The sequence below is a fragment of the Neomonachus schauinslandi genome, chromosome 5 (assembly GCF_002201575.2).
Source record: "Neomonachus schauinslandi chromosome 5, ASM220157v2, whole genome shotgun sequence".
NCBI classification, from domain to species: domain Eukaryota; kingdom Metazoa; phylum Chordata; class Mammalia; order Carnivora; family Phocidae; genus Neomonachus; species Neomonachus schauinslandi.
The window spans coordinates 6,772,940-6,783,661 of record NC_058407.1 but is presented as its reverse complement, the minus strand read 5'-3'; the positions used below and the strand labels follow the sequence as shown (position 1 = coordinate 6,783,661).

Genomic DNA, 10,722 nt, shown 5'->3' with positions numbered 1-10,722 from the left:
GGGGCCGAGGGGCGGGGCCGGGCCGCAGTGGCCAGCCGGCGGGGGCGGAGCTCCAAGCTCCGGCATTTATTTCACGGGCCGCGACCTTACGGCGGTGACGACCGCCGCGCGACAGCAGGACGGCCGCAATGGGTGAAGACGCTGCGCCGTAGGACCCTTAGACCGGAGTGGGATGGGGGACGCCACGCGCGCCCTTCCGGCTGCTCACCCACCTCCTTGCCCCCGACCCGGAGCGGAAGTGGGGGCGGGTCACGGGGACCCGCGGGAGGGTGGGGGCCCCAGGAGAGGGCTGCACGTGGCTTCTCAGGGTTCCGGCAGCTCCAAGTTAGAGGAGCAGGCGCGGGGGTCTGGGGCGCACAGGTCTCCAGCCGGGCCGGGTGGGCCAGAAGGGCGAACAGGTGGTGCTGGACCAGGGAGAAGGCAGCCCTGACCAGAGTAGGCCGAGACAGACGGCGTGGTGCTGGGCGGTCAGGACCGGGGTCCTGGGATTGTGCCGCCTGCGTCAAATCCTCGCTCCACTTCATTCTCCCTGGGGACCTTTGGGCACAGGCTGCGCCTCCCCATGCCTCGGTTTACTGGTCTGCGAAGGGAGAGTGATGATGAGAGGAGAGAGCCAGGCCCCAGAGAGGGACCACCCCATCTGCCCCTCGGAGAGTTTAGAATATGTTGGTTATTGCTATTACTCTGTTTTCTTCCCGTTTTACAGAAAAGGAAACGGGCTCAGGAGGTTTTAGTAAGCGTTCCAAGGTCACACAGCTGGCATGTGGCAGAGCCCAGGTCTAACCAGTTCCACAAAGTCCTGCCATGAAACCCTCCCCTGGTTTTCTTCACTCAGTAGACCGAGTTTATCTTTCCTTCCTCTGGGTATCCCCAAACCCACGTCAGGCTCTCTCCCTGTAATCACCTGGGGGCAGTGCAGGAATCTGAGCCCCCTGGGCTTCGCTGTTGCCCTGAACACATTGGGGCACAGATGAGGGGCTCAGAAAGTGCCTGCTTCATGATGGAACGGCTGGCTGTCTTCCAGGTCTGTTCTCAGAGCTGAAGCTGGCTGTGCCCTGGGGCCACATCGCTGCCAAAGCCTGGGGCTCCCAGCACGCCCCCCCGGTTCTTTGCCTGCACGGCTGGCTGGACAATGCCAACTCCTTTGACAGACTCATCCCTCTTCTTCCGAAAGGTGGGGCTGAAGGGAAGCCAAGGGGCAACGTGACATAGACTGCAGGAGAATGAGGGGTGGGGGAGACAGCTGACCTAGACGCCTTCTCCCCCTGTCTCTTGTCTCAGACTTTCATTATGTTGCCATGGATTTCGGGGGACATGGGCTCTCGTCCCATTACAGCCCCGGTCTCCCGTATTACCAGGAAAACTTTGTGAGTGACATCCGGAGAGTTGTAGCAGGTAAGAGGCAGTGTGTGTGTGTGGAGGGGTGCAGTGGGACATCCCCTCTCATCGTTGGAGTGGGGTGTGGTAGCCAGCAAACAATACTGGCCTGGGAATGACCTGGGTCACCCAGGAATTCATGGGTGACTTTGGGAAAGTTGGCAAGAAGAGCTCATCCTTCTGGGGGTTCCACCCCTTGTAAGGAAGCTGGAACCCCTCTAAGCTAGTTTCCTGAGGGGGGCACCCCAGAGTCTGGGGAAGGATGTCCTGAGCACGGGGACTGCAGGACAGAGGGTGAGGGGAGCCTGGGCCCATCCAGACCTGGCTCCGTGTGTTTTCAGCCTTGAAGTGGAAGCGTTTCTCCATCATGGGCCATAGTTTTGGTGAGTACAGTTTACACTTCGGCAGGCAGGGGGCTGACTGGGCTGAGGGGCTGTGAGGGAGGGAGAGGAAGTGGCACACAGGTCCCCTGCACTTCTGGGCAATGCAAGGAGAGATGAGGGGGTCTGTGGGCACTGGGCCCTTTGGCCTGAGGCACCTCCCCCACGGGACTTAGGGCCCCAGAGGTGGCTGTCTTCCAATTTGACAAGAGAAATGTGACCTTTCAAGTGGCTAGGTCTGATGAAGTGGTCATATGGCCCCCAGGGAGGGAACCCCAAGTTTGTCAGGGCATAAAGAACCCTGCCTCCTGGTGGGAGAGAGCCAGGCCCCTTAGCCTGGGGTGGGGCAGCCCCTGGGAGGAAGTGTTAGTAGGATTTTGAGAGCTGGGGAATACCAGCCCACGACTCTTTTGTCCCCCAGGTGGCGTGGTGGGCGGAATGGTGAGTAGATGCTTTGCAGTGACCACCTCTGGCCATGTTGGGTGTTCCTGTAGGTGGGGCAGGAGGTGGGGGGGGTGGGGAGCAGGGAGAGAAGAAGTTTCCAGGAAAGGGAGTGCCTCCTCATATCACAAATTAGAACCCAGTATTTGTTGGCCTAGATGGCAGTAATAATCATTATTGCGGGGAGGTTGGTGAAACTGGAGATTCCTGATGGAGTTCAGAGTTTCCACATTCCCCATCCCCAGAGAACCCTGGAATCCAGCCAGCCACCAGGGTGTAAACCTTGGTCTGGGTGTGAACCTCCAGGGGCTGGGGCGGGGGAGAGGAGGCTACCCTGGGAGGGAATGAAGATCCTTGTTCTGGCCCCTTGGAAACACCAGTGTCCCCAGGGAAAAGCTTGAGTCCCTTTGCCTTCTTCCTCTCCTACTCATTCTTCCCTTTTTTGGGTCACATCGTAGTTTTCCAGTATCTTTCCCGAGATGGTGGATAAACTTATCTTGCTGGACACATTGCCATTTGCCCTGGATGCTAAAGTAAGAGTGAGGGCTTTCATGCATGCTATCATGGGGGAGACCCATGCCCTGGGTAGTGTCCTCAGCCCTGCCTCTTTTGGCAGGGAGGTAGGAGGAGGTGGCAGAGGGTAGACAAGGGGGGATCAGGGGACTCCCAGAGAGGACAGGGTTATGCAACTTGTACCCCTAGGAGTGGGCAGAGAAAACAGGTGCAGAAGCCTTTGTCATCCTTGGAAACCCTGTATGTGGTCTGGGATCTACGGAATGCCAAGTCTTTCGTGAAGTGGCAGGGGGTGGGAGAGGGTAGGAACAGTGGATTGAGGAAGCTCTGGGAGCACACAGCGTGATGAGGCCCCCCCCCCCCCGCAGTCATGTTCACGTGTATGCCTTTGTGCTGTGCACACATTGCACAACTGCACACAGCAGCCCTGAGTGCGGACCAATGGGAACGTGCCGATCCCTTCCGCCACCACCACCAGTGACAGCAAACAGTGCTGTCCCTGCATCTGAGTCCTGGCTTCTGCCACGGATCTGCTGGGTGACCCTGGGCAAGACCCTGGGCAAGACACTTGGCCTATCTGGGCCTCAGTTTCCTCACCTGTAAAATGAGGTTGGACTAGGTGACCTTGGAGTTGCTTGCCGGCTGTCACACTCTGTCACTCTGTCCCCAGGAGCTCAGCCTCTCAGTTGTGACACAGCTGAGTTTCTTATCTGTAAAATGGCCACAAATGCCAAAAGGGCACGAACCATGCTGTCTTTTTCTCACCACATGCCCAATCCCAGCACATAGTAGGTGCTCAGTAAGTGTTGGCTTCATGAATGGAGAGCTCGTGGGTGACTGTGAGGATCCGGTGAGACTCTGGGCTTCTCTCCCTTTATCTGTTTCACCCACTGAGTTACCCGACGCAGTGCCCCAAGATCTCCCTCCCGAGCAGCTGGGTATTTGGTCCTCCCTGTCCCCCGTTGTTGGATGGGAGTGTCCCTTTCCAGGTGTGGGCCTGTGGACAGGGCTCGGCTGTTGTCAGAGTGAGCTGGGCCGGAAATAGGTACACTCGAAGGGGGGCCAGAAGCCCCCGAGCTGCACCCCCTCTGCAGTCTCCTCTCCACCATCTGGAGCGATAGCATTCATTAAACCAGCTGAAATTGCCAACCCTGGATGGTCTGTGACTTACGGACCTAATACTGAGCCTTTGCAACACACTGGCCATTGGCAGATTTCCTTTCCCCTCCATCATCCATCCTGACCCCTCCAGCTGGCCAGACCACAGGCGGGGCGGCCTGGGCTGTCACTGAGGCAGACAACGTGTGCTCTGATCACAGCTGACTAGAAGGGGCTGATCCTGTGCCACCCTTCACTGGGTCAGAATGAATCCCAGCTGAGGGGCTGCTGAGGCCCGGGTCGGGGGGAGCTGTGCCCCTCTGTCTGCAGCCCAGAGTCCCGCCCACCCAGCAGAACCCACACATCCCCAGGGAGTAGAGGACGTGCTGACCTACAGGCGGGGAGCCATAGAGCACATGCTGCAGGTGGAGGCCTCCCAGAAACCCCGGCAGGTGGTCAGCCCAGAGGAGATGCTGCAGAGGTGAGTGCCTCTGTCGGCTGAGATGGGGCTGGTGGGGAGGGGAATGGTGGGAGGGGGTCAGGGGTGGGAGGCCCAGAGGAGGAATGGGATACGAGGGAGGACATCTCCGGGGCGCAGAGGAAGCGTCGGTCTCCTGCGCACAAGTCACACCGAGCCTGTTTCTCTCCGTGCTCACCCTAGGCATCAGGCTTCCTGGCTCTCCAGACACCCCAGCTGGGACTTGCCTGCCTCGGGTCCTCCCCCCTCTATAGCCATGCCCTTCATTTCCCAAGAGCGCTTCCACCCGCTCTCTACCCCTCTTCCTCTCCCTGTAATTGTGCACACATGCACGTGCGTGCACACACACACAGTCTTTCCTTCCACACCTCTCTGTGGCTCCTTCCACCTAGACCTCTCTGCAGGCACCTTGCTAACTTGCCCACTCCTCCTTCTGGCCTCAGCTGACTCACTCCCCCTGGGAGCCTGCCCTGCCTCCCCCCACTCCCCCCTCCCAGCCCTGTAGGAAATCGAAGGTCTGTGGGTGGTGACCGGACGCTGGTTGCCTTTATATCTCCAGCACCTGGAAGTGCCCCCGGTAGTCAGGGACGTATACGTATTTGTTATCTAAAGGAGTGAAAATACACACACACACACACACACGTACACTGCTGATGGGAACATCCCATTGACACATGCTTGTGTCCTTTGTGGGGGCGGCCCTCTGTTCTTTCCATGTGGCCTTCCCTGCCCCACAACATCCAGCGTCCGTCTGTCCTCCCCAGGTTCCTGAAGAACAACAGTCACGTGAGTGAGGAGTGCGCGCGACTCCTCCTTCAGAGGGGAACCACTGAGGTGGCCACAGGTAGGGACTCGCCGTCTCAGGCTGTTGCTGATCGGCACTGTTCTTGCTGAGGAGAGGTAACCGCTAAGTCTCACGGCTGCTTGCTCTGGACCAGGCAGGGCACCGAGTGCTCAGCAAACAGTGTCTCATGTCATCCCCGCCACCGCCCCCCACCGGCTGCCCTATACTCACCCCGTGCAGAGCAGGAGAAACTGAGGCTCTGATAGGCCAAGTGATAGAGACCTGCGTGCCAGGTCACACAGCTGCTGCGCATCCCAGACAGGCCTGTGGGGAGCACTCAGGTGTCTCGGGGCTGAATGTTGGGGAATGTCACAGCCGTGCTCTGCTGACCCTGTGTGTGGGCGCCGGCGTCCCCGGCTAGGGTCTGAGGACGTGCTGTGGGGCAGGGTGACTTGAAAGGGGTTTTTCAAAATGGAGAAGTAGAGGGGCACCCCGGTGGCTCAGTCGGTTGGGCGTCTGCCTTCGGCTCAGGTCATGATCCCGGGGTCCTGGGATCGAGTCCCACATCGGGCTCCCCCCACTCGGCAGGGAGTCTGCTCCTCCCTCTCCCTCTGCTGCTTCCCCTGCTTATGCTCTCTCTCTCTCTGTCAAATAAATAAATAAAATCTTAAAAAAAAAAAAAATGGAGAAGTAGAGTAGGTGGCCCCTTGGTTTCAGGGCAGCCTTGGGCCTGTGTTTTCTGCACTTTGTTTCCCGAAGTACCCATTCAGGGAAACTTTACCAAGGTCCCGCTCAGTGCCAGCCCCTCTCCTGGCGGGCCCGTACCTCGGGCTGGCACCACTCCAGAGGGCACCCTTCACAAATGCCCTCCCTGGAACTGACTGCCCCAGGGGCTGAGCCAGGCGAAGCCAATTCAGGCATGTCCATTCTAGGAGGAGCAACAGATGATAGACCTATGACCAGACAAACAAGAGACATGTTATTGTAAGTGCAATAAAAGAAATGTACAGGGTATTCTGGAAGAAACCCCAGAGAGGGGCTCCCGGAGGCGGCTCCCAGGAGGTGGAGTAGAAGCCCAAGGGAGACAAGTGTGGTGAGATGGACCAGGCACTACACTGGGCCCAAAGACCTGGGCTGATTCCTGACTGTGCTAGCTCAGAGATCTGAAGTCCCTCCTCCCCATTTAGACACCTCCCCCCTATTTTTCTCAGGTCATAAATAACGTCTTAGGATCTTTGTGCTCATGGTCTGAGAGGATCAAGCAAGGAGGTGAATGCGGCTTCAGTTTATAAAGGACCAAAGGAGGCAGTGGTCAAAACCCCAAGGGCTTGCCAGATTTGAGCAAGTGGTGGAATTAATTGGGCTGCTGGGAGTCAGGCAGCAGGGAGCCGACGGGCCTGCGGTACCCGAGATAGGACAGCCCAGCCAGTGGTTATCGCTGGGAACTCTGGGCCTCGTATGGCCCGAATTTCCAGTTGCTCATAAGAAGCCAGAGATCTTCTGTGTGGTATTTTTTCCAGAAGTTGCCAACACACCACGAGGTCAGATGGAATATGCTTAAGGGATGTTTTGGCCTCAGGCTGCCAATCTGTGACTTGTTGTGAGGGACTGTCTGTTATCATCTCTGAACCTTGGCAAATCCACCACGGAGAGGGGAGGTCGAGGCAGAGGGCCATGGGCCTAGGCTTCCCAATGTGCCTACACAGATGGCCCGCCCAGAGGGGTCCCGGTGCAGAAGTAGGCTAATCCGGAATAAGACACGTTCCCAGCCAGGCGGGGGAAGCCGATTAGGCCAGGCCTCGGTCACGTGAAGGGGTGAGCACGGACACTGAACCAGTTGTCAAGGAGGGTGAGGAGAGAAGGGAGGGGAGTGGACAGGCAGCTGGGTCACCATGTCAGGCCCAGCCCCCATGCAGCGGTCATGGCCCTTTGGGGCCGGAGCTTAACCTAAAACAAGACCAAGCAGGTTCCCAGCCCCCACCGGGTGGTGTGACGCTGGGAGAGCCGGTGTCCCAGGCTGCTCGTGGGTCCTTGTCCTCAGGCCCCAGAGCCCCTGACGGTCCCCATTCCACTCTGGAGCAGAGAGCAGGGACAGCACCATCAGTCCAGCCTGATCCTAGAACCGAACCCAAGTTCATCTGCCCGACGCACGGCAGAACCAGTGACTCAGACATCGAGTGTGCAACAGGTGGTGAAGGCGAAGGTCGTGAAGGTGGCTGGCCCCCGAGTGAGGCCCGGCAGAGTGCAGTCCTAAAACCACCTGGACGGGGGACGGGAGGCCAGGTGGGGCTGGAGTCAGGAGTTGGGTTTGGAGGTGAGACGGAATGAAAGCAGGGCCCCTGGGCATGGAAAACGCCTTGGTGTCTGTAAGGGGGAAGGCGTTGCTCTGCTCTCCAGCCGAGCAGACACTGAGTGGCGGCTGTTTCCCACAATGGCCGGTCCTCCCCCAGCAGCTGGGCGTCCCACAGTTTGCCTGACTCCGTTCTGACACCATCTACCCACAGGCTTAGGGCCCGGTCCCACGAAGCTGTCCCCACTTCAGATGCCCCACCGAAGATGAAATTGTCATCTGTGTTTTTGACCCAGTGGCTATAAATCCGGGGTTCCTTCAGACCACTCCGCAGGCTCAATAACTTGCTAGAACGCCTTTTAGAACTCAGGAAAACAGTTTCCTTCCTAGATTACCAGTTTGTTAGAAAGGATACAACTGAGGGACAGTCAGATGGAAGAGATGCATAAGGCAACGTATGGCAGGGAGGGGTGCGGAGCTTCCGTGCCCTCCCTGGGTGCCCCACCCTCCCAGCACCACTGTGTTCATCAGCCGGGAAGCTCCCCAAACCTCCTAGTTCAGGGATTTTTCAGGGTGGCTTCACCATGCGGACACAATTGATCATAACTCAATCTCCAACCCCTCTCCCCTTCCCAGAGAATGGGGAGGTAAAGCTGAAAGTTCCAGGCTTCTAGCCACAGCTCATTCTTTTGGGGACCCCCCATCCTGCAGTTATCTGGTGGCCCACCAAGAGTCACCTCATTGGGACAAAAGACGCTCCTATCACCTAGGAAATTCCAAGGGATTGAGGAGCTCTGTGTCAGCACCTGGGCTCAAAGACCAACTGTTAGAACAAAAGATGCTCCTAGCACTTTTATTACTTAGGAGATTACACAGGCTTTAGGAGCTCTGGCCAGTGTGAAATAAAATACGTATTTCTTATATCACAATATCAGTCTCTAGTTGTTGGCTGTGGCAGGAGATGGGGGGTGTCTAGGGTTCTGATACCATCTCCTGCCTTCAAAGGTATTTTCTTAAGAATCATAAGTTTCATGCAACTTTTCAGGGATTCTGAAAGTGTTGGAGAAGGTGGCGCTCACAAGTCGCAGGCCAGGCCAGCCCGAGGGGTCCCAGTCGTGCTGGTGCAGAGTCTCTCCTCCTTCCAAGGGCTGACCCTGGCCTCATCCCTCTCAGTTCCTTCCGGGTAAAACAGGTTGTTGATGGAATTGAGAGAAGTCAGTGCACAGTCCCTCGGAGCAACTACTGGCCCTTGGTGTGGGATCTGCATCTAAACCCCTTCCAGAAATGCGAGGGCCACTTGCTCTCAGATCTGATCACGGGATTCCTTGAAGGGATATCTGTGCTGGCCTGCTGGTCTGAGAAGCACATTTCCTGCCCTCACAAAGCTCACTGTCATGGGGAGGCTGACCGAAAAGCAGCCGGGCTGTGGGCCTGCCGGGCCGGTCAGGATGTGAACGGTGGAAGCGAGCCTTGGAAGAGAGGAGGATGTGGCCAAAGGGGAGAGAAGCCAGAGCCCAGGGCAGAGAAAACAGAACAGCTCGATAGGGATCCCCAGGTACCTGGGGGTCACCCCACCCCTACAATAACCCCCTTTTAAAGTTTTTTCACATCCTCTGAGTAGCTGGAGCCCAGGGCTGGTGGAAGGAGGAGGGCAGAGAACCCAGGGCGGGGACCAGTCATCTGTGCAGGGAGGTCATGGCCCGAGCTGAAGATGACCCAGAGGCCTCAACTGTCATAGTTTCCTTAGGCCGAGATGACCTACTAGTGCAGCGACCAGAAAATCTTCCGATTACATGGTGTTCCTAAGAATTTAGAATCACAAATACCCGACTGAGAACCTCTATCAACAATTAATCATCTATATTTATCATCTAAAAGTTCCACAATCTCTAATTAGAAGGGAAAACCTAGTAATTCTGGCAAATAGCTCTTTTTTTTTTTTTTTTTAAGATTTTATTTGTTTATTTGACAGAGAGAGAGACAGCGAGAGAGGGAACACAAGCAGGGGGAGTGGGAGAGGGAGAAGCAGGCTTCCCGCCGGGCAGGGAGCCCGATGCGGGGCTCGATCCCAGGACCCCGGGATCACGACCCGAGCCAAAGGCAGACGTTTAACGCCTGAGCCACCCAGGCGCCCTGTGGCAAATAGCTCTCCTTAATGTTCCCGAAACTGTTTCTCTGAAAGCCATTTTGTAGCAAACATCAGTTTTCCATCAGGGAGACCTAACACCCCTCCCCCCGTGGACACCCCACCCCAGCCCGGCCCAAATACCCCATCCATCTCCCCCTCTCCCCCGGAGCTGATGGCGTTTACAAGGGGCTGGGTAGAGATGCTGACCTAGTTGCCATTTGGGTTTTATTTTTGAATTTAATACTACTGTTTTTATTTTTTTATTTTTATTTTTAAAGATTTTATTTATTTGAGAAAGAGAATGAGATAGAGAGAGCATGAGAGGGGGGAGGGTCAGAGGGAGAAGCAGACTCCCCGCTGAGCAGGGAGCCTGATGCGGGACTCGATCCAGGGACTCCAGGATCATGACCTGAGCCGAAGGCAGTCGCTTAACCAACTGAGCCACCCAGGCGCCCTCTACTGTTTTGTTTTTTTTTAAGATTTTATTTATTCATTTGACAGAGACACAGCGAGAGAGGGAACACAAGCAGAGGGAGTGGGAGAGGGAGAAGCAGGCTTCCCACGGAGCAGGGAGCCCGATGCGGGACTCGATCCTGGGACTCCAGGATCACGACCTGAGCCGAAGGCAGACGCTTAACCGACTGAGCCACCCAGGCGCCCCTCAGTGTGGCTTTCATTTGCATTTTCTTTTTATGGTAACAATGAGTATCTCTCATATTTAGTTTTCTGGAAACCGTACCTCTGCCTACCCTCCGGCGCATCGTTCTGGTGGTCTTTCCTCAATTTCTCGGAACTCTTCATATGTTGGGGAGGTTGAGTTGCAAAGACGTCTTCCCAGATTGTCTTTTTTGACTTTGCTTAGAGGGTTTTTTTTTTTTCTTAAAATGCAGACCTTTCTTCATGTAATTAATAGAGGTCTCTTTTCCAGCCTCTGCGTTTTGAGTTGTAGCTAAAAGCTTATGTTTGATTCGAATACTGTTTGGGGTTGAGAATTTTCACTTAAGTATTTGCTATTTGCTGTTTAGCTTGTGTGCAGGTGGAGGTTTGGATCTGATTTGATCTTTTTCCAGACGGCTCCTCCATTGCTTGACATTTTGTAAAAGTGTCTTTGCCCTCGGTGACCTAAGAGGCGGCCACACCATGCCCTGACTGCCCGTCAGCATCGGGGTCTGTCTTTGGACCTTCGATCTTTCCATGGGTCTGGCCGTCTGTCCCTGACCAGCACGACACGGC

The 10,722-nt window shown here is 56.1% G+C and overlaps 1 protein-coding gene across 1 annotated transcript in view; it reads left to right on the top strand.

The window, feature by feature from the left end:
• The first annotated feature begins 72 nt into the window (after nt 1–72).
• The window catches only part of SERHL2 (serine hydrolase like 2), a 20,236-nt gene continuing 9,586 nt past the window's right edge, over nt 73–10,722 (top strand). Inside the window, exons 1-8 of the mRNA XM_021687736.2 lie at nt 73–132; nt 1,025–1,174; nt 1,282–1,395; nt 1,719–1,760; nt 2,179–2,198; nt 2,657–2,731; nt 4,181–4,290; nt 5,052–5,131. Of these exons, the coding sequence (XP_021543411.1) occupies nt 129–132; nt 1,025–1,174; nt 1,282–1,395; nt 1,719–1,760; nt 2,179–2,198; nt 2,657–2,731; nt 4,181–4,290; nt 5,052–5,131 (595 nt within the window). The 5' untranslated portion in view covers nt 73–128. The remainder of the gene's footprint in view (nt 133–1,024; nt 1,175–1,281; nt 1,396–1,718; nt 1,761–2,178; nt 2,199–2,656; nt 2,732–4,180; nt 4,291–5,051; nt 5,132–10,722) is intronic.